General features: G+C 50.6%; 2 protein-coding genes and 1 pseudogene across 3 annotated transcripts; 1 reads left to right on the forward strand and 2 right to left on the reverse strand.

Moving 5' to 3' along the window:
• Positions 1 to 4,069: 4,069 nt before the first annotated feature.
• BTN1A1 (butyrophilin subfamily 1 member A1) lies at positions 4,070 to 26,066 on the reverse strand. 2 transcript variants are annotated; one of them, XM_045866271.3, is made up of 8 exons: positions 25,497 to 26,066; positions 11,199 to 11,333; positions 10,661 to 11,005; positions 8,611 to 8,892; positions 6,928 to 7,077; positions 6,431 to 6,451; positions 6,310 to 6,336; positions 4,070 to 5,922 (listed from the first exon to the last, which is right to left on the reverse strand). In XM_045866271.3, exons 2-8 carry the CDS (start codon positions 11,275 to 11,277, stop codon positions 5,249 to 5,251), a joined length of 1,578 nt encoding a protein of 525 aa, XP_045722227.1. In that variant the 5' UTR covers positions 11,278 to 11,333; positions 25,497 to 26,066; the 3' UTR covers positions 4,070 to 5,248. The 2 variants fall into 2 exon arrangements, with proteins under 2 accessions (XP_045722227.1, XP_064454474.1); XM_064598404.1 differs by lacking the exon at positions 25,497 to 26,066 and adding an exon at positions 14,400 to 14,842.
• On the forward strand, positions 7,371 to 7,838 carry LOC123837384 (small ribosomal subunit protein eS27-like; annotated as a pseudogene).
• On the reverse strand, positions 18,729 to 25,490 carry LOC123837383 (endogenous retrovirus group V member 2 Env polyprotein-like). Its single transcript, XM_045866269.3, is given in 4 exon segments — positions 18,729 to 19,503; positions 19,506 to 19,555; positions 19,557 to 21,121; positions 25,288 to 25,490. Coding segments are annotated over 3 exon segments (1,443 nt in total). The 5' UTR covers positions 20,882 to 21,121; positions 25,288 to 25,490; the 3' UTR covers positions 18,729 to 19,435.
• Positions 26,067 to 26,159: the final 93 nt, after the last annotated feature.

Below are 26,159 nucleotides of genomic sequence, written 5' to 3' on the forward strand. Positions count from 1 at the left end.
TCGGCGGGTGCTGCCCTGGCGCCGAATTTACTTCTGGTTCTGCGGAAACACTAGTGCCTTCTCTGTTCGAGATCCGGAAACTCCTCGGTGGAAGAGGGAAAGCGCGCCTCCGAGAGCCGCCCGGGGCGCTCGCTTGCCGGGGGGTTCAGGGGCACCTGCTGTGCGACCTCGGATTCGATTCCGGGCCCCGGAGGAGCGGGGCGGGATGCCCGGGAAGAAGGGCACTCTCGGCAGAATCCTGATCAAATCATGCCACCGCCTTCTTGGCATACGCGCTTTGCCCCAGGAGGCTCTAGGCCGCTCCAGGTGGGTGCAGGCTGAGGCCGAGCCCGCGGGCGCTCGCTCGCTCCTCCCCAGCCTTTCCTGTAAGTCACCCAGCGGGTGCTCACCGCACCCCCCACCCCCCGACCCCCACTCCGGGAATCGGTGTTGGACGCCGGCTGGTCTGGCTTCTTGTTCTGAGTGCATTTAGCTCTGTGCACTGAGGATTTGCGGGCGTTACTCTATGGATGTTTTACTGCAATAAACAGTTTAAAAAAGCAAAAAAAAAAAAAAAAAAAAAGTGAGTAGTTTCTGTATCTAGTAAACCCGGCAGGGGGCCTTGATGCCAAGCCTCTGCTGCGGCCACTTCCGATCATACCTAAGGCCAGACGGGACCTACTTCAGGTGTAATCGCCCAGCCTGGAGTCAGGATCCTGTGCTCAGAGTGGCGCCGCCTGGGAGTCTGGGAACCTGACTGCGAGTTTCAGACAAAGCTAGAACTGGTCAGTTAACTGCCTGCCGCAGTGTAGACCAGTCATTTCGCCTCTGTCCACCGGAGAAACTGCTTTCCTAGGCGCTTGAGGGTTACATCTACATTCAGCCGAAGGACTGCAGTGCTTCATCTCTTAAATTATGCGTCGAATCCCCATCGCCAGGGAACCAGTTAGAGGCAAATTCTCAGTCCCATCCAGACCTACTGAAGCAGACGTTTGGGGGACAGAGTCCAGTAAGGTGTGTCTAGCAAGCCTCCATGTAATTCGGAGCCATGCCCAAGTTTGCGAGTCACCCGCTTTAGGCACAGCAACCCTGTCAGGCTCAGAGACCCGCTCTGCCATTAGCAGGAGGTGAAATGTGAAAGCCTGTGGGTATTGCCAACGTCCTCCCACCTCGGACCTAAGAGTGCCACCTGGGAGTTGTATTTGGCAGGACTTCCCCTCCACTCCTAGGTGAGCACCCAAGTTTGAGATCATTATTTTAGGGGTTAGCTGTAAGAAAAGGCTAGATCTTTCTTTCAAAGGTAAGGTGGAGGGGCCACATCCAAAAAAGCGTTCAGGCCTCTGTGGAACAGGGCTCTGGCCCCAAATATGTGTGAGTCACAGAGTGCAGGGGCCCAAAGCATAGTGTACAGGGATGTGCAGAGGCTCCGGACGGGCGTGCCCACCTGCGCCTCGACGTCTGAATGTGACTCACTGGAGAGAGCCAGGGATGGGACTATAACCAAAGGAAGGTGTTCCCTGGGACCTGAGAGGCCAGGGCCCAACTTCTCCAGGAGATAAGATGGAAACAATCTGTAGAGAATGCTAAAGTCTGATTATTGGAGTGCTTGTATGGGAGGAGGTTGTACGTAAGCATTTTGTGAAGACAAATACATCTCTCAAGGATGCAGATAGACTTTCTGGGTTTTAGAGGTCCAGCAACACCAAATGTCATCTCTTTTAGAAAATTCGGGGAAAAAGCCAGACCTACCAACACTGATCATTTCCTCCAGGCACTGGTACCAGGTGCCAGCTAGAAAGAGAGCCTTAAGGCTCATCAGGTAAGTTCTTCCTTAGAGGTGTCTCAAGCAAAGAAGCTAGAGCTGGGGGAGGGGGAAGGGGGGTGGGAAGGAAGGAGACAGATGTTCCCTACGAATCTACTGTCAGCTCAGTACTGTGTCTAGTGACCATTTTCCTTGAATGGCCAAGGAAATCATGGATCTTGGGGAGGTCAAGGATCATGGCGGGAAGGGGAGGGGAGTCACAGAGATGATTAAAACCTATGACTGTCTTTCTATTCTCGGAGAGGGGTTCTTGGGGCAGCCCCGTCTGTTCTGGGTGAGATTTCACATAACATTTCAGGATACACATTATCCTGAACTAGCAGAGCAATTGCCTGAGGTTCCCAGGTATTTTAAAAGAAATTTGGACTTTGGGGGCGCCTGGGTGGCTCAGTTGGTTAAGCGACTGCCTTTGGCTCAGGTCATGATCCTGGAGTCACGGGATCGAGTCCCGCATGGGGCTCCCTGCTCAGCGGGGCGTCTGTTTCTCCCTCTGACCCTCCTCCCTCTCATGCTCTCTGTCTTTCATTTTCTCTTTCTCAAATAAATAAATAAAATCTTTAAAAAAAAAAAAAGAAATTTGGACTTTGTTTTTCTCTGACTTTCTAAATGTATAATTTGAACACAAACGAACACTTAAAGCCATGATAAATGATTTTCTTCTCCCAGGAGGACAGTGGGGGAGGGGTGGCATGGGGTGGCATGGGGTGGACAGTGTGGGGTGAGAAGTGTTTGAGGCAGGGGCATGGGAAGGACACTGGGTGTTGGGGATCCATGAAATGATACGGGAAGGGGCCCTTTCTATCTGGTTCTCTGGGTGCCAGCCCTTGGTCCAAGTAAAAGGTGGCACACTTAGTTGCTTTTTTCTTCTCCTGACCCTCTTCATGCCTAAGACTCTCCCACCTCGGTAATTTCTCTAAGCCTCTAGTCCTGCTATTCAACTGTGGTTTGTTCACGGAAGATGTCCTAGACACAGAGAGCAAGGACACCAGCGTTCAGGTCCTGCTTTGTGCCCAGACTCAATGCTTTAATCAAATCACTTTATGTCTCCTGGCTTCAGATTCTCATCTCTGAAAGGAGGCAGAGGGAAAATGTCGACAGTCACTTCTCATCCATTACATCTTCTTCTCAACCTCTTCCCCAAATACTTGTGTGGTCTCCTGATTTACAAGCCTTCATGAGGATTCATTTTAAAATAATCTAGCAGTACATATATGGAAATGTGTTTATCTAGATATTGTTATGTAGGTCTTGAATCCGAAGTCCTAAATCATAATCATAACCACAATCATTACCAAAACCTAAACGGAGATGGGGCCTGGAGGCTGACAATAACAAAGCTGAGTAATGGAGAGTTGTTGACAATGTCGTATGTCACAAATCACAGTGAACGTGATGATAATAGACCTGTCTGGTGTTCAGAATTTCCACCTAAGAGACAATGTTGGGCTTTAATTTGTCACAGTCTTCTGTGAGGGTAGTTAGTAGACTGAAAATTTAGGAAAGTTGGTTTTTAGCTTAATCATGAGAAATGTAATGTGGTACAATAATGGAAATAATATGTTAGGGTGAGCATAATTTGGAATTTGGATTTCTTGTTGTTTGATCCGTTAACAGATCTGATTTCCATGATTTCCTAGCAGGAGACACGCATCTGAGGTGATTTTCCCGCCACTTGGGGAACCTTTGGAGACTCACATTCCGTCCCTTTGGGCAGCAGAGATGGCTGAATTGCATTCAGGTCAGACCTTCTATGGAGACCACTGTCGACCCTCACTTGGGGAAACACAGGGAAAGTGTGCATGTCACTGAACTACAAGGCTCTTCAAGCAGGAATCCTTGGAAAAGGGGTTTCTAAAGATCACCAAGTTTTTTTGCTTTTGGTTTTCCGATTACAAGGCATTACCATTAAAAATTTCCCAAATATTTCCTCCTCCCGGAAAAGTACTGTTAGCATTTGAAGAGGTGGCCTCACTCACCTACACCGGGAGTCAATGACCTTTTTAGGAGTAGATATGGAGTCAGCCCCCGCCCCCCCAACGGAGGCTGAGGGGGGGCAGCCACCAGCACGCTGGCCTCTGGGGGCAGCTAGATCCCCACGTGCCAACAGCCCCTTGTGCTCCCTGCCCCGGCGAGCCCCCCGCCCTCTGGCCACAGGTGAGCCTTGGACACGCAGACGCGGGGCCCTGGCCAGCCAGCTGCGTTCCCGCTTATTCTCACTTCACTTCCACTTGTTGGGATAAAGGAAAGATGCAGGTGCCCCCTTCGGCAATCAACAGACTTATTTATTAGGTTAAGACCATGGGCGACATCTACTCTGGAAACGGGAAAAACGCAATGGAAATGGAAGGTGTGAGCCCAGATAAACCCGCAGTTCGGGGACATGCCGAGCCACCGTATACAGGGAAGTGCAGACACAAGGCGACATGGTCAGCTAGCTGTGCTCACACAGGGACGCGGCATCTGGGGCCTGGGGACAAGCAGCCCGTGGGGTGGGGCGAGTGAACCCTGGTGGGGGGTGCGCATGGGCGGCGGGGGGAGCGAACTGAAGATGCCTTTGGGGGTATAACCCAGAGGTTGGGAGGAGGGCTGAGGGGCCCTGAGGCCGACCCTGGTGGATAAAGCCGTGATGTCACTGAGGAGGATTCCTGGAAAGCCTCTGGGATGGAGAGATTCTACAGTGAAAGGAAGAAGAGAGCTGGAAACTTGTGTGGCGTCCACGGAGTGAGGTTGGAAGGACCCCCGGGTGAGGGGGAAACAGGTCAAGGCAGAGAGGAGAGCAGGATCTGGGGCACGGCCAGGCACCCAGACTGGGTTTGGTCTGAAGTTTTCTCCTGGATCAGATCTTTGGTTCGCCCCCCAGCCCCACTCATTTCATCCCTTCCCCAGGTCCCCATACCCATGGCTCAGATCCCGCAGAAGTAGGGCCAGTTTTCTCTACTCTGTAGGACATGTCTTAGAAAGCTGGACATACAGGCCCAGAAAGTCTAGAAACCGGCTAGGTGTTCATCATTGGCCTGGGTTCCCCTCATGATGTCCCCCCCAGTTCCTTTATGGAATTTCAGCCTTGAATCTTCTCTTCCCAGAATCTTTTGGGTTTCCTGCTTGCCTAAAACCTGTTCCTCGACACATCCCTATCCTGGACACCCAGATGTTTCTGTCATAACCCCATGCCAACCTAACCCCATCTTGATCACTGAGCTGCCCCTCCCTATAGGATTTGGCCTCCAGGGATAGGAGACTGCTGGAAGCAGCTTCAGCGTGAACTCCTGCCCCCTGAGGATCAGCACAGAAGCCGATGAGGAAGGCCCCGCACCCCACCTCCCCAAGACCAACTGATTCGTTCCCAACAGGGGGAAACAGGGGCTGGGTGGACCTGGCCGCTGGTATGTCAGAGGGGATGGAGGGGAGGGCTTAGGACAAAGGAAAGCAGCTGGGCTGGGACATTCCTTAAGGTGCCCTTTGGCTGGGCTGGGTAGGGATTAGCTTAGAATGAAGGGTATCCGTATCCCCAGAGGCAGAGTCCTCCCCCATGGGGGACAGTGGGATCTCCTTAGTGAAGTCCTTGGCATCAGCAACAACTGTGACTCTCTCAGGCCCGTCGGTGACTGGGCAGATGGCCAGGGGCTTTTTACCACAGGACCACAGGCAGAAGAAAGGCCGGAGGGGGCCAGAGAAGGAGGTGTTGGAGAAAGTATAGATATGGGACCCATCAGTCATATTGTAGAAGGAGACCTCTCCTGATTCGTAGTCCAGGAAAATCCCAACCCGACGGGGCGGTCCTGCTAAGGGGAGAGGGGTCCGCAGTGGGGTGAGGGCCCAGTACCCATTCCCATACAACTCCACAGCCCAGAACCCATTCTCAGGAGTCATGGGGTCAAACCCTTTCTTCACCACATTCTCCCTGCACACCCCGACCACCCAGTCAGCCCTGTCTCCTACCTCCACCTCCCAGAAATGTCGCCCTGCTGTGAAGGTCTCACGACCCAACACGCAAGGCCAGAAGTCAAATCTCTCTGGTTTCTCAGGCAGTTCCTGACGTGAATCTTCCAGTCGGACAGATTTGGAATCCTCATACAAAAAGAGGTGGGGGTGGGCGGTGTCTGGATCCAGAGTCACATCAACTAGAGACAGAGAGAGAGCAAGTCTGAGCATCAGTGAGCATTAGGGGTCACAAGACCTATTCTTTCTTCTCAAAAAAAAAAAAAAAAAAATAGAGCACTGTTTTAGAAGTTGGCAGGTCCCCACAGGAGGGGAGCTGTTTGGCCCCCTCCTGTGACCCGTCAACAGTCACGGGTCTCTGTCAGAGGGGCTTGTCTTGTAAACATCTTCCAAGGGCCTTCTATGTGCCTCAAGGAAAATGTGAAGGCCGTTTGCCATCATCTTTCCCCTATCTATCCCCCCGCAAAACTGGGTTAGTGTGTTTATTTCCAAGTATGACAGGACTTTGAATCCCTGGGGCATAGAGCCTCAGAGCCCCTGAAAAGTCTGAGACGTTCAGAGCCACCGACCTGCATGCACTGTCGCCTTTTTCCACTCTGCAATGAAAGAGAGAGAGAGTCAGTGACAGGCTTTCTAATAAGGAGAGAGAACACCTTGTTGGTGAAATAATGACAAGAAGAGAGAACTTACTGAGTTCTTCCAGGAGTTTCTCTAGAAAAGAAACAGAAATACCTTAATGACCTTCTAGAGTGGACATGAGGGAGGGGAGAAAGCTAGTGTGAGGAACACACAAAGGAGTGCAGGGTTAATTCATGATTACCTGATTACTGAAACTCTATCAACAAATGAGGAACAAGGATTATGTTTCGTTTTGTTTTGTTTTTCTAAGAAATGTGCAGGAAGTTCCTACTGGCTTGGGATCAGATCGTTAATCTTTCCTGGGAAACCAAGTTAGAAGGAGAGAGTCTGAGGGAGGGTAGTGAGTGAATAGCTGGTCTGATATCTCAATTAGCACTGGTTTTGACTCCTTCGCCCCAGACCTTCATATTGGGTATCAGTGTGCTTTATAATCCCCCTTCTTGACTCTCAAAATTCTAGAATCAAATATCTTCCCATTGGCAGCCGTCCCAAAGGACTTGGATCCAATCCCACTCGGAAGCACGCCCGACAAGCAGCCTATGACTTACCCTTAGAGCTGAATTCATCCTTTCTCTGTCTGGATCTTTCCTTGTAGAGTTTCCAAGTGCAAACTATGGACCCAATTGTGAGAACTCCTAGGACCATCAAGATGACAGCCACCGCCACCATCCAGGGAGTCAACTTTGGGAAGAAGGAAGCTGAAACAAAATCCCCAAGAAGGACGAGTTGTTGTGTGACTCTGAGCAAGGCCAGCTCTACTTGATTCCGAAGGGGGTTGGAAGAGAGGATGACCTGGCCCTCTCCCACTCCTCCCAGGGCAAAAAATAGACCTTCCAATGTTGCTGCTCCAGGCTTTTCAGAAAAATTTTGATCTTAGATGGGAGAGGGCAGAGAAAGAGAGGAATGAAGATGAACAGGAGTCATTTCAGGCCTGACAGTGTCACCTTAGAGATGGGGACTGGCTGGGCTTGCAGAAGGATCAACATGCCCTTGGCTGGAGATTTACTACACCTGCCCTTGGAAGGGGAAAAGAAAAAAAACATAAAAAGAAATGGCTAGGGGGCGCCTGGGGGGGCTCAACTGGTTAAGCGTCTGCCTTCAGGTCAGGTCATGATCCCAGGATCCTGGGATTGGGCTCTCTGCTCAGCAGGGAGTCTGCTTCTCCCTCTCCTTCTGTCCTCCCCCTGCTTGTGTGCTCTCTGTCAAATAAATACATAAAATCTTAAAAAAAAAAAAAAAAGAAAAGAAAAGAAAAGAAAGAAAGAAAGAAATGGGTAGTTCAAAGCCCAAATTCCCTTTTTATGGATGGAAAATGTCAAGGTTGCTACAAGATTACCCTGGATTTCAGCCGTGCTCAGACAGTGGTCCTTTGTAGAGGGTGCTCAACAGTGCCGTCCCAGCCAACAGGAGAAAGGCCAGACTCACAGAAGGGTGTTCATTTAGGAGAAAGCAACACTAATGGTCCCCACAACCTCTTGAATTTCTGTTACATTGCAGAAAGCCTTATCGGTTCAGTAATTCCAGTTAGTGTACCAAGATAATGTAATTATGTTTAATTTTGTAAGGGATACAACAATGATCTATTTTGGTATCAGTTTTTCAGTAAAGTTTTGATTATGGGCAAGAAGAAAAGAAGAGTCATTTCGGGACAGGACCTGGGAAGGGAAGAAAGTAATGGGTCAATTCATGTTATTGTGGAAATTCTTTCTTAACTATCAATGCAGGATGGAAGCCAAAGGGATGAAGGAAGTAAATCAAGAAGGGAAAATGTCACCTCTGTGTGCTACAGGATGGGACTCAATGACCAAAGAATAAGGAAAGGTTCCTGCCTGAACCAGAGGTAGTCTGGAGGGAATAATGAGATTTGCTTTCCTGAGGACCCTGGAAACCTAGACAGAGCTCTAGCATAGGACGGGGAAGACAGAGGGGCAAGGGTAGAAATGGGTTTTCTTATTATTCAAGGAGACAAAGCCCCAGAGGCAAAGCCTCTGTATCTAAGATATATCTCCTAAAATGGAAAATCTGGTATTTCTATGAGATCAAGGCAGATTTTATGCATTTGGAATCTTTTCTCTTCTAATGAAATTGGTGGGGCTCCTTCATGTCAGTGGTCAGGAGCTTAGGTGGGAACAGTGGACAGGTGCACCATGAGGGCCTACCTTGGGCAGGTGTCCCAGGTAATATGGCCCTGAAACTGTGTCCGATAGGAACCCAGCGCTGATTTCACTGACCTGGTATGGAGATGTCTACTTCCTTCTGCTGGCCAAGAAGGAGGTTCCGGATACAGCAGGATATATTCTTCATGAAGGGGTCTCTGATGATCACTGAAGCTGCCACAGTGAACAGGCCTTCTTCATCAGGATTCCTAGACTCTGACGTGGATGGAAACTTCTCTCCCTCAGAAGTCCTCCACTGTATCTGGGGCTCTGGGTACCATCCTACCGAGGTACACTCCAGCCAGACCTCTCCATTTTCTCGAACTTCCATATGGATGTGAGGATCAGAGCCCAGAGCTATGGAGAGAGAGGCTGGCCTTACTTTTTCAGTGGACAACCTTCTGGGAGCCTTATAACCACAGGGTTACACAGTTTGAGAAAAAGAAGCGCACAGGGACTGGGAGTGAGAGGGACTCATCTCCTATTTCATGACACAAGGAAGCTGTGGTATCAATAAAAGGAATTTCATAACCTTATCAGAGAGGGATGCCATATTGGGAGTTAGGGTTTGAAGTGAGGGCAGGAGTTTGATGGACAGACATAGGGAGCTTTTCTAATCAGCAGGAACAGGGAGACCAATGGCTAAAAAAGGCAGGTAAGGGAGCTCCAGAGAGGGGAGAGGGCTTTGCGGTCTGAAGTATTACCAAAAGACTTTGAAGAGAAGGAGAACTGGGAGTGGGTATTTGAGGATGATCCGAGAGGAGTACCTGAAGAGAAGGGGGATTGCGGCTTCTTTGCATTGAGCTTGTAGCTGTCAATCTAAGCTTCCTTTACCTGTGATACTGATTCAGGAATTTTCTTAAATGGGTTTCAACCTCGTCTTCCCCCCAACACAGTTATGTCCTAACATATATCAACATAAAGCTGTTTTTCCCTTCTGTCTTCAGCCTGATTATTCTCACAATTCTACAGAGTATAGACAAACACCAAGCTGCAGAGAAGGCTCCTCAAACACGTGTCCACACTGTTAGTCGAAATCCATGTCCCAGTATGTGTGTCTATGTGACAGTGTGGATTCTTTTCATGGAAAGGGCTGCCACTTTCAGCAGAATCTCAAATGTATCTATCACTCATAAGAGGTAACAATGACAGTTCTATGCTATCACATCTCTAGGGTTTTATTGTCAACTTTTAAGATAATTACCTAAAAAGGAAATGTGAGTTATACATAATGCTGCCACATGGGACACCCTGTTCTGAGGCAGGGACCCAAATTACACCCCAGTATTTTTTAACTTTACCTTTAATATATACATAAAAGGCAATACATTTATATGCTGCAGAGCCACCGACCTGCAGTCTGAGGCACAGTAATAATATCTTACACGTATGCAATGCTTCTGCAAACATTGACAAGGCAGTTTCTTAGGAATCGTGTAATTTTATTTCATTCTTGCAAAATCTCATTTGATAGGTGCATGCCCATTTTTTCAGTAGGAAATAAGGCTCAGAAAGAGATTTGTTTGCTTCCATTCACTAGTAAGTGGGAAAGTCAGAGCACAATGCTCACTCTCCTCCTGAATGCTTACCATTTCCATTATGGTTTCCGCCCTGAATGTGGGCTTGAAGCCAGAAAGGAAACAAAAACCCACACTTTTCTCGGTGGATCAAGAATGTGAAGGAGCAGCCACGCTCTAGGACCTTAGGAAATCCGCCCTTAGGTTCTTTTTTTTTTTTTTTTTTTTTAATCCGCCCTTAGGTTCTAATCCATAAAGCAGCTTCAAAGGATGCGCAGCACAGCCTCACCCTAGCGGTGAAAGGTAGACACGACTTAAATGTTCAATTCTGAGCCTGGAGCAAGTGTATTAGTGTATTACGAGGTACTCACGGCGAAGAATGTTATATAGCCATTGCATCTTCCATTTATGTAACTCATGACGTGGGGAAATGCTCTGTCCCCACTCTCAAACGCCCCGCCGGGTCACCTCCCACTCTAGGCCTGCCAGCCTCTTCCATCCCGGGAGGGATTTGGGCAAAGAATCGGGTGGCTTCCACAGTCACGGGGCCACAGGCAAATGTGCACCGCCTGGAAGTCGCCGGACAAAGCCCAACCGCGCGCACTCACCGGCCACCTTCAGGTGCACGCCGGCCTCCTCGTAGCTTCCGTCCTGCCGGAAGAAGCAGCGGTACTCGCCGTCGTCCGAGGCCCTGACCCGGTGGATCCTCACGGCCACGCGCCCCGCCGCGATGTCGCGGGCCACGAGCGTGGCTCTGCCGCGGTACTCGGCCGCCTGCTCGGCCGCCTGCTCGCGCCCGTCCCGCCGCACCAGCACTGCCGCCACCTTCCCGCGGACCCAGCGCAGCTCCATGCGCTCGGCGCTCACGTTCGGCGACAGGTGGCAGGGCAGCTCGACGTCGTCACCCACCGCGGCCACGATGGGCTCCGCCGGCCCGATCACGTCGAAGTGGGCTGCGAAAACCAGGCGGGCGGACAGGGTGCGGAGGGGGCGGCTGAGCGCCGACAGCGACCAGGCTCAGTCCCCGCGACCGGAGCTCCTGCGCCTCGGGGACCCCGCGGAGGGCGCTAGCGAGGCCTCTCCTGCGCCGTTCCGGCCGCGGGTGCGGCTGAGGGGGCCAGGGAGGGAGACCCAGGCGGCGCCTACCCGAATCCGGCTGGCACAGCTGGAAGAACGTGAGGATGAGCAGACCCCTGGGCAGGCCCGAGCTCGGGGAAACCGCCATCTCCAGCCTTCCCGGGGCAGCAGGCGCCGGGGGCGTCCGGTCGCCCGAACTCCCGCCTAGGACGTGAGTGCACAGGAGGTCACGAAGTTTCTTCAGACCCCCTTCTGCGGCGTCCTCCCTGCCGCTCTTTCCAACCTTTGCACCCGAAGCCCCCCCCTCCCGCCTGCTCCCACTGCGGACTCTCGGTCGGTCCAGCCGTTGGCACGCGCGCACCCACCGCCCGGTCTGGTCAAGCCTGGGTACAGCCCCCAAATAGGCCCTCAAACCCCAGGAGACTCGTAGGAGAAGGGAATTGTGAGACGTAGTACCCATTAATGGGTTGCGTGTCAATGAACAAGTCTTGGGACCACTGCTCTATAAAAAGCCTCTTTTCCCCCCAAATATAGTAACTGGGAACTCGCTTTCCCAGTGACAATAAAGGCGAAGCAATGGAGACAAAGACAGGAACTAGGGGATTGAACTGGAGGAGAAAAGAGGAAAGTCGAGAGGAGAAGGCACAAGAAAGGGGAGCTGGAGAGAGCAAAGGGTGCAGGGTAGAGAGCCCAGGACTGGGGAGGAAGGAGCCGGAGGGAGAGCAAATGCCCTCCTGACTGCTGGCTCTCTCAGGGGAATGAGAGCCCTTGCAGGCACTGACCTCTGATCCTGGAGGAAGAGGCACCAAGGAGTCCAGCTACCCAGTGACAGAGCTGCTCCTGGCCCCAAGGGCAAAAGTTAAAGACCAGAGGAAGAGGGAAGGGGGAAGTGCTCCCAGCAAAGCCTGCCCCCAGGCCCCAGATGCATTTCCTTTGGGGGGGGGGGGAGTTTTCCAGAGAGATGAAGGGTCTGTGCATTTGTGGTCTTCAGCTCAAAGACCAGGATATACACTGATGAGCTGCACTAAATAAAAGGCAATCAGGTGAAAAAGGAAGAGGGTCAAGACAACACTAAAATGAGATTGTAAAGCCTTAAGCCAGTCATTCACCTCTTCAAGCCTCACTTCTTTTACCTCTAAATTAGGAATACTGTTAATAATACTTTCTTTGGAGAGGCGCTGCATTAAATGAGATTAAGCAAGTAAAGTGCTTCGCATACCATAGGGATTTAGAAGAGGGTAAATTGTTATCCTATTGTTGTTTATGTGGGTTGAAAATTTAAAGGTAGGCTGGGAATGCATGTGTGTGATTCCGTTTTCAAGGCCTCCAAGAAGTTACCTCCCTGCAAGCAATTCAGCCCGCATTTCCTTATTTTGGGCTAAACTTCTTATTGTTATGAAAAAATTTTAAAATATGGAAAAACTTGTTTATTTTTTAAAGATTTTATTTATTTTTATTATTATTTTTGAGAGAGAGATAGAATGTGAGCTGGGGGTTGGGCAGAGGAAGAGAAAGAAAGTTAAGCAGAAGCCCCACCACAGGGTTCCATCTCGAGACCCTGAGATCATGACCTGAGCCAAAATCAAGAGTCTAATGCTCAACTGGCTGAGCCACCCAGGCACCCCTTTAAGACTTTATTTTTAAGTACCCTCAGGGTGGCACCTGGGTGGCTCAGTTGTTAAGTCTCTGCCTTCTGGCTCAGGTCATGATCCCAGGGTTCTGTGAGCGAGTCCTGCACTGGGCTCCTGGCTCAACAGGAAGCCTGCTTCTCCCTCTCCAACACCCCCTGCTGTGTTCCTCCTCTCGCTATCTCTTTCTGTCAAATAAATAAATAAAATTAACAAAAATAAGTATCCTCTACACCCAATGCAGTGCTCAAACTTAAAAGCCTAAGATCAAGACTTGTATGCTCCACTGAACCAGCCAGCCACCTCTGGAAAAACATTTTTTAAAAAAGTAGACATCACTCATAATGTCACCAACTAATGATAGCCTCTATTCACATTTTGGCAGAATTGATGAAGCTTTTGCATAATTTGAAACATTGCTTATGCTTACATAATATCATATCGTGGGTTCCTATAATTCCCGAGAGGGTGGGATATCTTAGTGGGGTTTGTTTTGTTTTTTTTTCTTCAGATTTTATTTATTCATTTGAGACAGAGAGATACAGAGAGAGCACGAGCAGGGGGAGAGGCAGAAGCAGTCTCCCCGCCGAGCAGGGAGCCCAATGTGGGGCTCGATCCCAGGACCTTGGGACCCCGACCCAAGCCAAAGGCAGAAGCCTAACCATCTGAGCCACCCAGGTGCCCCTCTTAGTAGGTTTTTGGATGGGTTTTTTGTTTTTTGTTTTGCCTACTATAACTAGTGCACTTTATACATAAGTCTTTGTCCACATCTTTGATAACTTCCTGACAAACTTTCTAATAAATTCCCAGAAATATAGTCATCAGGTCTGTAAGTTGAATTATGAGCTTATTGCCAAAGTTCCCTCCTGAGCTGTTAAACCTATCACACCATTAATGGAAATGTCTTTCTCATCTAATTCCTGCCAACACTGAGGGCTATGACTCCCCATCATCTCTAATGGGATGGGTGAAATAGATGAAATTATTATTTTGCTAGTCATTTATATGGCAGTGAGGCTGATCATTTTTCATATTAACCATTTAACATATTCTGGAAGTGATCTTTTCAGGCGAATTGCCCATTTTCCCCCAGACAGATTCTGCTGTTTCTTATCAATCTGGTTTTTTTTTATAAATCAAAGATGTCAACCCTGTATTACACTTGTGGCCCAAATCCTTCACCACCCCAGTGTGCCTTTTAATTGAGACTGTAAGACCAACAAAAGATCAGGGCTCCAACGGACTCTCCAGACTGCCAGAACGGCTCTTCCCAAATGCAGATTTGGTTCTGTTTCTCTGGAGAACCCTGACTAATTAATACAATAGAAATATATCCCTTCCGTTCAGTGTTTCCAACACTATTTGTTATGTAGCTGTGATTTCACGGATCCAAGTATCGCATCTGATTTCCTTTCCTTTCCTGTACAACTTCTTGTGCTTTTTGGAGATGGACGAGGGAAGGCGTTAAATGGTTCCTCTTAGTTCCTTTGCTTACTTTTCTGTGTTCTCATCACACATTTTTCCCACCTGTCCAACAGCCTCTGAGTACCGTTTCCACCGTGAAACCTATCTGATGATTTATCAGCGCTAGGACATCCCTCCCCGCCCCTGGCCCTCCCAGAGCAGCGCTTCTTTAACTTACCCGAGCCTATGCTTCCCTGGAGGGTTTTCTAAATAACAGATTCTGTTTCGGAGGCCTGGAGCAGGATCAGAGTTTCCCACGGGCTGCTGGTCGGCAGGGGCTTTACCTCGATCCTTCTTCAGAAGCCGCAGGTGAGGAGGCAGCTGCGAGCTTTCCGTGAGTTGTGGACATGCCCCTGAGGGATGGCTCTGGCTCAGGGTCTCGGGCTCGTTTCTTTTGCTAAACCAGTCTAGGACAAAGGATGAGGGCAAATGGGCATCGGGTGTAGCACTGAAAGCAGTGGCTTGCGAGGGAGCTTTGCGGTCAGCTGCTCTTTCTTAGGGCACACACTGTTGGCATGCTGATAATCATCAGAAGTGACCTAGTGATAGGTCCGCATTGTAACAGTGACACCAGGGGCACCTGGGTGGCTCAGTTGGTTAAGCGACTGCCTTCGGCTCAAGTCATGATCCTGGAGTCCCCCGGATCGAGTCCCCCGGATCGAGTCCCCCGCATCGAGTCCCCCGGATCGAGTCCCGCATCGAGTCCCGCATCGAGTCCCCCGGATCGAGTCCCGCATCGAGTCCCGCATCGAGTCCCGCATCGAGTCCCGCATCGGGCTCCCTGCTCGGCAGGGAGTCTGCTTCTCCCTCTGACCCTCCTCCCTCTCATGCTCTCTGTCTCTCATTCTCTCTGTCTCAAATAAATAAATAAAATCTTTAAAAAAAAATAAAAAATAACAGTGACACCATTCCCCTATTTACCAAGCCTGTGTTCAGTTTAGGTGAGTTGCCACACCAGGGTTTGCATGAGGGAAGGGTGGCTAGAAAGGAAGTGAGGAGGCCTGGAGAAGACACGGGTGGATTTCTGTGTATTAGAGGGGCTCACGGAGGTGGAGGGAGATGAAGTGTGCCCTGGGGAGCAAGAAGATGCTGGGGTCTGGTTGAGTGGGGACATCTCTGAGTCATATTCCTGGAAATGCTTTTGAAATGGAGAGTTCCAGGAAACACAGAGGAAGGGCAGACAGGGAACTTACGGGAGCCAACCAAGTGAGGTTGGACTGAACAGGGGGAAATAGGAGGATCCTGGGAAGGGGTCAGGGTCGCGTGGACCACTCTTTGAGTTCTTTCCAGAATCTACCCCGTGCAGCCTCTTTCCCTGCTACCTGGTAGGCAAACCCTCCAAAGCAGGGCTACCTGCATTCACCGTCTGGGGGGGGAGGCTATACAAACATGAAAATACAGAGTTTAGCCCCACTTTGGCTGAGGATCTTCCAGGGTGAGTATCACAGAAAGTGTATGCAGGTGATTACTGAGAGAGAGAGAGACAGACAGACAGATACACACAGATACACACACACAGAGGGAAACTGAGAAGAGATAAGAGGAGGGGGAAGGGAGGGGAGGGGAAGGTAAGGGAGGGACAGAGCCAGTGAATGTGAGAGATTCCAAAGGCATCCCTTTTTTCTCCAAAGGAAAGAGACACCATGCTAAGAATTGTCAATTACCCTCCTGAGAAGACCTTTTCCAGCCTCCTCACTGGCCTCCCCTCCCAGCCCTCAGCCCCTACCCATCCTGCCTGCACCCGCCCCCCCAACTTATTTCCTAATTATCAGCTTCAGATGAGTGTGCCTTCAGGTTACTCAGGGAAAGAGAAAGGAGTTCACTAATCTTACGGTCACCTTCCAAGAGGCCTATATGTCTCCTAAGGAGCAAGTTGATGCAATTTACACTATCTCTCTTCTCTCTGCCCTCATCGCTAAATTGTTGTATTTTTCATTTTCGTGTATCCTGAGCCTTCGAATCCATAGTAAGTAGGAGCTCAGAGTCCCAGAGGAATGAAGAGCCACCGACGTGCATACAATTGTGGTTTTTCCATTTTGCAGTAACAGAGAGGTTTTATAACAGATGCAAAGCCTTGTTTAAAGAAAAATGTGGGAGAACCCCAGAATTCTCCAAGCTCTTTTAGGAGTTTCTTTGGAAAATAAACAGAACTAAAGCAATTAAGATTTGAGTTAAGACATGGGAAGGAGGATGGAATGTGCTTATGAATCACACAATGGAGTGAGTGTTCCCTTCTGTGAATACCTGATTACCGAAAACCTATCAATAAATCACGAACAGGAATGCATTTTGTTTCAGTTCTTAGAAATGTGCAGGAAGTTCCTTTTGGCTCTAGATGCTAAGAGATGTTGCTGTATCTGGGGAATTTAACTGAGAGTCTGGAGCCAAGTTTGGGATGGATGGGAATGAGGGCTGGGAGGCTGATAGGGTTCTGACTTGCTCGTGGTCACGCTGGACCCCACCAGCCAAAGCCCACCGGTGGCCGAACCCAATTTGATGGTACCTGTGACAGCAGCGTGGATCCCATACACCGTGGGGAGGCTGGGAGGTGGGGTGTCTCAGTGAGAGGGTGTGGGAGTAGTTTATAGGATTTCAGTTTGTGTTGGGGGTTTGGGAGAGGGTCTAAGAAGGAAAGGTTGCTCTGGATGAATGCTGTTGGAAACCAGGCCACTGTTGTGTGATCGGATATTCTACTTTTTATTAGGAAGTAGAACAGAGCAGGTTAAAACTCTAATTGGTAAAGCAGCAGCTAGCTGAGATAGGGATGTGTGGTCATTTTTGTGGTTTGCATGTGCTCTTGTGTCTTTGCGCTTCGACCTGGTTACACAGGAGACATGTTTTGACTCCATCACAATTGCGGAATGGGCTTGTCTGACAGTGACAGCCGCCATCATACCTGCTTTTTGCTTTCTCAGTCAGAGACCACATTCTTCTTCTGATCTCAAGGTGTTCGGGGTTTTATAACCTTGAGAATCCCTAAAAAGGTTATTTATTTATGTAATCGCTACACCCAATGTGGGGCCAGAACTCAACCTCAAGATCAAGAGTCGTATGCTCCTCCAACTGAGCCAGCCAGGCACCCTGAACCCCTTCCAATTTTGAACAACTTGGAATCCTATTTCTAGATTCTGGATTGGGATGACTTTTGACTGGAAGTCATCTTACAAGGCATGGAATCCAAGCACGTCTAAGGTTTAAATGCTTATTAAAGGCACAAACACCTGACAAGCAGCCTGACGTAGTGTAACAGGAATCAAACTCATCCTTCTTCCCTGTGTGCCCCCCACCCCATTTCATTTCCAAAATAAAAATGCTGTCCAAATGAGAAGCCTCAGACATGTGATGACCACTGAGCATGTAAGGGAGACGAAAAAAAACAAAAACAAAAACAGAAATTTTGATGATGAAAGGTAGCAGAACAGGCCACCCCAAATACGCCGCTTTGTCATAGAAATTATTTTGAGCTGAAGGTAATTTAGAAGCAGCCAAAGCAGTTAGAGGCAAAGACTTAAGTAGAATTTTAGTTCTGAATGCTGTAGGGGAAATGCATGTTCTTTGGAATTATCCATTATGTGCATTTAAACTCTGCCAGAAAAAAAAAATTGTTTTAATCTACTTTTTGTATTTAGTAGTTATTTGTGTAAATTAAAGCTTTTCAAGTTAGATGAAAAAAAAAGGCACCTGGGTGGCTTAGTTGGTTAAGTGTCTGCCTTTGGCTCAGGTCATGATCCCACAGTCCTAGGACCGAGTCGCACATCAGTCTCCTTGCTCCCCTCTACTCCTCCCCACTCGTGCTCTCTCTCAAAAATAAATAAAACCTTAAAAAGAAAGAAAGAAAAAAGAAAAGCAGCCAACACAGGAAGAGCTCTTTACCTTCCCCCCTTTTTGCCTAAAGGCTGGATATAAATTCTTTTACTGGAGGACTGACATTTACCAGTCCAGAGAGGAACCAGAAGAATCTACAGACTTCTCCATAACTTCCCTCCCGTTTACCTTCCCTTGGGGCCTAAATTTGTTTTCCTTTGTCCTGTCATCTCTCTGCAAATTTATCGTACTTTATTGAAGACGGTAAATAAGTTGGAATTCTAAGCTGCCATTCAGACTTACTTTTCATGTGCACTGCTTGCATTAACTGTTTTTCTCTTGTTAATCTTTTTGTTAGAGTCCTAGCTGAACACCCAAGATGGAGAGGGGTAAAGTTTGGCTTCCCCTACAATGATCTAGGGAGAAAGGGCAGGGGGCCCCCACGACGTGCCCCTCTGTCATACTGATTATCTTAATTAAGTTACTTACAAAACCGCGAGTTCAAGGACACTCACACCCTCCTCCGTTCCACTAAAAGTAGGAAGCAAATCTCCCATATGAAAAATACCCTCCCTGTACTCAGTAAAAAGGCACCCACATCACCAGAGACTGGGGACTGGAGAGATCCAAGAAAGAGGACCGGGGGGACTGTTCTCGACCCCAGGGCTCTTTGGCTCTCAGCAAAAACAGACATTGACGCGAGGCAAGGAAAGGTTGAGGCAGTGTTTATTGGGGGCTTATGCTCCGGTACCAGGCAGGCAGCGCCGGGAACAAAGGCCCGGAAAGTTTGAAGGGGCTGAGGCGGGAAAGCAGGGACCTCCTAGCTGGGACGGGGCGGGGGCGGCGACACGGGACGCTGCGCGCAGGCGCAGTGGACAACACGCGGCCGCAGGCAGCACGTGACTCATTAGCATGCCAAGTCTCCGCCCCCGGCCGCCGCCGTCAGGAGAGTGGGTGAAGGGTCAGCGCTGGGGTGCCCCGCGGCACAGGCTGGTTTGGTCCGGTTTCTCCTGCCGAGGTCCTTCCGGCAAACATCCCGCTTCCGCATCCCCGAGATCGACTGCGATATACGGCTCAGAAACGTGTGGTTCAGCCTCTTCTAAGGCGATGGGCACAGAGCAACGGGCTTTGTGGGCTGGAGCCGGGGGGGGGGGGGGGGGGGGGCGGGGTCCCAGACACAGCCTCTGTTCCAGCTCAGCCCCCCTGAGAGATGTTACCCTCCTTACTCCGAAGGAGGAGGGGCCGAGGGTCTCATCTTCTGAAACTGCTTCCTGCTGAGCGGGGCGTTGTCCCTGTCCTACCCTGGAGGAGTAAAATCTCTCGCGGACTGCTCTAACGCCCTATAGGGACCTTGTTCCTCTTGGGACCCGGTAGGTGGGACCCTTGTGCCACCAGCAGTTTGACACAAACTTAACCAAGATTAAAGAGGCAGGGTCTGGATATTAACAAAGGAATGATGGCCACAAGAGGGCCCAGGAAGGGAGGAATCACACAACGCTAGGCACAGAGCCTCTACTTGCGTCCCAGAGTTTGGGCATTGTGATTATTGAACCCACGCAACCATCTGGTTCGTCGGTAAGGCTCCTGAATATTTAGCTCCACTTCCCCAGAGTTGTTGATGTATGTACAGCAAGTGTTGTTGACCACTGCACAGACACCCCCTTGTTTGGCCAGAAGATAATCTAGAGCTAAGCGATTGTCAAGTACGACATTAGCCAAGGAATCCGGGCACTCCTGGAGGCCCTCGAAGCTGTCACCAGTGTTTGTGGCCAGATTTTCTATGACCTGGGTAAGGTTTTTTAAGGTTGTTTCATGATAAGCAAAGCCCCCCCAGGGGGCAGCCAGTCCTACGGCTTCTCCAGTTGTTGCCAAGATGAGCCCGAGTGCTCTCTTTCGTCTGGTTTGAGAGGTGACGTTATATATAGTGGCACCTAATCCTTTAGGACCCAATCGTCCCAGAGTGCATTCTCCCCGGAAGTGAACATTATCTACACATGAATAGGCCACCGCCCGAAGAGGCCAGGAGAAGGAGGAATTGGGGCTCCCTTCGTAGGGTAGTTTATTTTGTGGTGGACCGCAGAGAAAGAGATACCCAGGTGGGGTACAAGCTTGGCGGGGTGAAGAGGAATTAAACCAACTTCGTAAAAGGGGACCCCAGTTAGGTGTACTCTTGCATCTGGGGGACAGGGGCCCTCCGTCCAGTGGCCCCCCACCAAGCTCTGAATCCTCTTCTATTCCCTCCTGGCTATCGAAGGCAGATGGGGTCTGATAGGTCAGTCTCCAGGAAGGGGTTGCTGTTCCTTTCCAGTATGTACAGGATAAGTTAGGTTGGTCGCCTGGGGAGAGCAGAGACGAGTCCACACACCAGTGGGTCTGGTTGGGGCTACATGAAGAGCTTGAAGAGGAAAATGACATAGGATAAATGGAGGGCGAGCTTCCCATGTTGGTAAGGCAGGTATCTGTCCGGCAGGGGCAACAGGGCTGTCCTTGTTCTTGACAGAGAAGAGGCCGCTTAACTTGGAGACCAGTTTGGTTCCAAAAGTCTGTAAGTCTGACACACCTCATATCATCACGATCATCAAGTTCTACTACTAGAAGGGCTGTGCTTCTAACAGGACCAGAAGTCAAGGTGAGAGTAATATTCTCATTTATAGGTACAAACTGGAGCTTAGGAACCCCATCTTGTGGGTGAGGATGACAAATCCAACAATTAGAGAGATTATTTCCTGAGGCCACAATGCTAGAAAAGTTGACAATTGAGTTTTCTCTCCAGGTTCCCCCTCCTTTGTTATTTTCTTCCCAACTCATCCCCAGGAGAAGGGCCAAGAGAAGGATCCACTTCATCAGTCCCATCATTGGTTTTGACCTTCTAGACCCCGCAGGGGCAGAACGGGTCTTTCCCAGGGAGTGGAGGTGACCCGAAACAGTACTCACAGAGAAGAAAAAGTAAAACAAATGCAACAAAAAGCAAAGTCAGCAAGCCAAACCACCAAGGTATAATCACTTATCTGACTCTGAGGGTTGCTTCTTGAACAAGTATTTGAGGTCTTCCACAGGCTCACATGAGTAAGATGGTTCTGGGCCTTCCAGGTATTTCTGAGGATGTCCAGGAGAAAAAGGTTTTAGCCTGAAAAGATGTAGCCGGCTAGGGATTCCCTGGAGCTTAACTGCTGTTGGGGTGGCTAAAATCACTCAATAGGGGCCTTTCCACTTGGGTAGCAACTGATCTTCCAGGGAGCCCTCCTTCTAAGGAGGTTTTAAGGAGGACCTGATCCCCTGGATTAATTTGCAGAGGTGGTGGGGCGGGGGCAGGGGAGTCTCTTCTAAATTACCTCTAGGGGGTGCTGGTAGCATGTGATTAACATAATCCACAACAGTTTTTTGCACCTGTCCCAAATAAAATGATGCAAGCTCTGGCTTATTTTCCCATCTAGTAAAATACCGGGGGTGAGGAGGCGCCTCCCATGTCATTTCAAACGGGCTGCATCTTAGGTTAGTCTTGGGGGCAGTGGCAATCCTGAGTAGTGTAATAGGAAGCAACTGGACCCAAGGCTCATGAGTTTCTTGACAAAGTTTTGCTAAAGTCTTTTTTAGGGTATAAGTCATCTTTTCAATCTTCCCTGAGGAATGGGGGTGCCAGGGAGCATGCAATTTATAATTTATTCCCAGGGCTGCTGAAAGGCTCTGGGTGATTTTAGCTGTAAAAGGAGTCTCTCACTTTGGAGAGACTTAGAGACCCCGAACCGGGGAATTCTCTTTTAAGAGGGGATTTACAGACCTCGGTTGCCTTCCCAGACCGGTGGGGAAGGCTTGTACCCACTCAGTAAAAGTATCGACAAACACGAGGTGGTATTTGTAGCCTGCTCGTGGTGCAGCAGGGTAGACTACTTGCCCATCTTCCCTGGGATATGGCCCCTGCTGTTGGACTGGTATAAGAAGTGGGGACTGATTGGATGGGTCTGTAGTTTGTTTTGGGTGCGTTAAGTCACAGGCGAGGGTAACTTGTTTTATTGTCTAAGTCCCTATCCTGAAAAGACCTTTTGCACCAAGTCCCATTGGACGTTTCTTCCATAATGGGTGGCATCATGGAAATGTTGAATGAGCTTTTACTGCTGGGCTTCCGGAATGAGAATTTTGTCCTATCTCATAAGCCACCCCGTGCTTTGTTCTGTATATCCCTGTCTCTTTGCGTCTTCCTGTTCCAGCAGGGGGTTCTGTGGCTGGCCGGGGAACTCATGGTGGTAATCTGAGCTGGCTCCTGAGCTCAGGTGGCCTGTTTAAACAGCTGATTGGGGGTGCCTGGACGGCTCAGTCCCTTCGACGTCTGCCTTTGGCTCAGGTCATGATCCCAGGGTCCTGGGATCAAGCCCGCCTCGGGTTCCCTGCTCAGCGGGGAGTCTGCTTCTCCCTCTCCCTGAGGCTCCCCATGCTTGTTCTCTCTGTCAAATTAATTAAATATTTAAAATAAATAAATAAACAGTTGATTGGTCAGCCTTATTACTTTCCTCGCTTACAGAGGTCCTATCTTTTTGACAACTTTCACAATGGACTACAGCCACCTGACTGGGAAGTTGCACTGTCTTTAGGAGGGTGAAAATTGGGTCCTAGTGTTTTATTGGTGAATTCGTAGTTGTTAACATTCCCCTTTCTTTCCAGACGGCAGCATGGGGCATATGGTACAGGGAACCCATATTTTGAATCAGTATAGAGACTTCATCTTTTTCCTTCTCCCAACTGTGAGGCCTTAATTAGGGCTATCAGTTCCGGCTTTTGGGTGGGCAGAGCGTTGAGGTGGAAGAGCTCAAGCCTCTAAGACTCTACCTAGGCTCATTATCATGGAGCCTGCCTTCCAGACACCTTCCTCCGCAAAACTTCTCCCGTCCCTAACCGACACCCTATCTGGATGGTCAAGGCATTTGTCTTGAAGGTCAGGTCTGGTAGAATATGTCTGTTCCATTGTCTCCACACCCTGATGCTGGAGACCCTTACCTTCTGCAGATGGGAGCAGGGTAGCAGGGTTTGGTCTGGCATACTTTTCAAATAACATCCGGGAATCTAGCAAGAGGGCCTGATGCTTCGTTAGCCTTCCTCCAGTCAGCCAGTGGTGCCCTTTACTTTCTAATACTGTCTGAACCTGATGGGGAGTTACATGTTGACTCAGGGTCCGCTTAGAGGCCTCACTCACTAAGAGAGCTGGGCTATGCCAGCAACTGGATCCAGTTATTTTGAAAAAAGGGCTACCAGTCTCTGATCAGGGCCCAGCTTTTGAGCTAGGACCCTCAAAGCAATCCCCTGCCTCTCATGGACATAGAGGTAAATTGTGCAGGGGCCCCACCCAACTCAGTTTTCAAGGCTTTAAAAAGGCCCACTGACATCAGTCTGTTGTAGGGGTCCCCCTCCCCCCCCTCAAGGCCGATAAGGGGCTTCACCATTAGGCCTTAATTAGGGAATCAGATGCAACAGGGCTCTGCCATACCCAGAAAGCCACAGAGTCTGTGGCTTCTGATTTGGGGAATGGGCAAGGCGCTGATGGTCCTCTTGGGATCCATGGCCCAGTGTCAGGATGAAGCCCAAATATTGGCCCTGTTGTTCTGATATGTGGGCTTTTGATGGGGGAACCCTATATCTTCTCTTAGTAGAAAATTTAAAGTTTTTACAGTATTCTGGTCAGAGGCCTGCTTGGTCAAACTGGCTATTAACCAATCATCAACATACTGTAAGAGGATCCCATGTCTCACTTTTAATTCCTGTAACTCTCTTGCCGGTACATTTCCAAATAGATGGGGGTGGTCTCTAAAGTCCAGGTGTACTAAGTAGTCCCTTGAGTACCAGGGGTTTTTCATTCAAAGACAAGTAAATATTGACTTTCCTCATGAAGGAATATGCAGAAAAAGGCATCCTTCAGGCCCGGGACAGTGGAAAACTGAGCATGGCCAGGAACCTGGGTAAGCAGAGCATACCGGTTGGGTGCTCTTGGGTGTATGGGAGCAACTCCTTTATTTACAGCCCTCAAATCCTGTGCAAAGCAAAATTCTCCTTTGGGCTTCCTCACTGGGAGGATTGGGGTATTACATGGGGATTGACAAGGTTTGATCAGTCCATACTTGAGAAATTTTGAAATTAATGGCTGGATTCCTCTGAAAGATTTACTTTTTATGGGATACTGTTTTTTCCAAGGACAGCGTGCACTGGGTTTTAACTTTATATGAAGGGGGAGACATTTTTTGCCTCACCCAGATATGAGTATCCCACACAGATGGATCTCCTTGGTTTTGTGTTCAGAGCAATATTTGAGGGCTCAAACCTGGGACCATCCAGTGGTGCCAGGGAGATGAGAGTGTGGGGGCAGGGGACACCCAGGTCGGGCTCAACCCACCAGAGGGTCCTCCAAGGACCCTGCAGGGGACCAACACCAGGGAGGTGAGAGTCAGGGGACAGGGGACACCCAGGTCAGGCTCAACCCACCAGAGGGTCCTCCAGCCTGCAGGGGACCAACACCAGGGAGGTGAGAGTCAGGGGACAGGGGACACCCAGGTCAGGCTCAACCCACCAGAGGGTCCTCCAGTGACCCTGCAGGGGACCAACACCGCGAAGATGAGAGTGTGGGGGCAGGGGACACCCAGGTGGGGCTCAACCCACCAGGGGGTCCGCCAGGGACCCTGCAGGGGACCAACACCGGGGAGGTGAGAGTCAGGGGACAGGGGACACCCGGGTCGGGCCCAACCCACCAGAGGTTTCTCCAGCCTGCAGGGGACCAACACCGGGGAAGTGAGAGTCAGGGGACAGGGGACACCCAGGTCGGGCCCAACCCACCAGAGGGTCCTCCAGCCTGCAGGGGACCAACACTGGGGAGGTGAGAGTCACGGGACAGGGGACACCCTGGTCGGGCTCAACCCACCAGAGGGTCCTCCAGCCTGCAGGGGACACCCAGGTCGGGCTCAACCCACCAGAGGTTTCTCCAGCCTGCAGGGGACAGGGGGACACCCAGGTCGGGCCCAACCCACCAGAGGTCCTCCAGCCTGCAGGGGCCAACACCAGGGAGGTGAGAGTCAGGGGACAGGGAACACCCAGGTCAGGCTCAACTCACCAGGGGGTCCTCCAGTGACCCTGCAGGGGACCCCAACACCGGGGAGGTGAGAGTCAGGGGACAGGGGACACCCAGGTCGGGCCCAACCCACCAGAGGTTCCTCCAGCCTGCAGGGGCCAACACCGGGGAGGTGAGAGTCAGGGGACAGGGGACACCCAGATCGGGCTCAACCCACCAGAGGGTCCTCCAGCCTGCAGGGGACCAACACCGGGGAGGTGAGAGTCTGGCGGCAGGGGACACTCGGCCCCGGAACGCGGGACCAGAAAACCTCCTTCCGCCGGAGAAATTCAGGCCGAAGTGAAGACGGAGAGGCAAAACGAAGCGAAGCCGTCGGCGGGGCCTGGCAGGAGGGGCAGAGTCGCCGAGGCCGGAGGCAGAACTTACCGCCGCCGAGACGCCGAACTAAAGCTCCAGGCCGCTCATCAGTCCCGAGGGTCGGAGGGGCTCCATCGGCCGTCCGCCGGCTCCGGCTCCTCGGGGACTCACCGGGGCTCCCTCCTGGGGTCCCTGCGTGGTGGCCGGAATACGTTCCGACCCCAGGGCTCGTTGGCTCTCAGCGCAAACAGACACTGACATGAGGCCAAGAAAGATGCACGCAGCGTTTATTGGGGGCTGCCACCGGGAGCAGAAGTCCCGGCCGCACCCGGAGCGACCGCGCTTTGCAGAGGGGCTGAGGCGGGAAAGAAGGGGCGCCCGGCTCGCAGGGGCGCCGAGCCGGGAAGCCGCGCGCAGGCGCAGTGGGCGGCACAGGCTCCTACCTGCCCCGCGTGTCTCATTAGCATGTCAAGTCTCCGCCCCCGGCCGCGAGCGTCAGGATCGTCGCGAGGAGAGAGTGGGTGAAGGGTCCGCGCTGGGGTCCCCCGCGGCACAGGCTGGTTTAGGCCGGTTTCTTCGGCCGACTTCTTTCTGGCAAACATCCCGCTTCCGCATTCCTAGGACATATACCGCTCAAAAAAAAAAAAAAAAAAAAAAAAACCAACACGGTTGCTCAGCCTTTTCTTCTAAGGTGACACGCGGGGAGCCACGGGCTTTGTGGTGAGGGCGGGG

Source organism: Mirounga angustirostris, unplaced genomic scaffold, assembly GCF_029215605.1.
Source record: "Mirounga angustirostris isolate CCGP_5_RB_7025 unplaced genomic scaffold, mMirAng1.0.hap1 SCAF_8, whole genome shotgun sequence".
In the NCBI taxonomy this organism is placed as follows: domain Eukaryota; kingdom Metazoa; phylum Chordata; class Mammalia; order Carnivora; family Phocidae; genus Mirounga; species Mirounga angustirostris.

Coding starts and splice junctions, on each gene's coding strand:
- BTN1A1 (XM_045866271.3), bottom strand. CDS start 11,277: ATGGCGGTTTCCCCGAGCTCGGGCCTGCCCAGGGGTCTGCTCATCCTC. Junction 11,006..11,198: donor GCTGTGCCAGCCGGATTCGG/GTAGGCGCCGCC, acceptor TGGTTTTCGCAG/CCCACTTCGACGTGATCGGG. Junction 6,452..6,927: donor GGATGAATTCAGCTCTAAGG/GTAAGTCATAGG, acceptor TTTCTTTTCTAG/AGAAACTCCTGGAAGAACTC.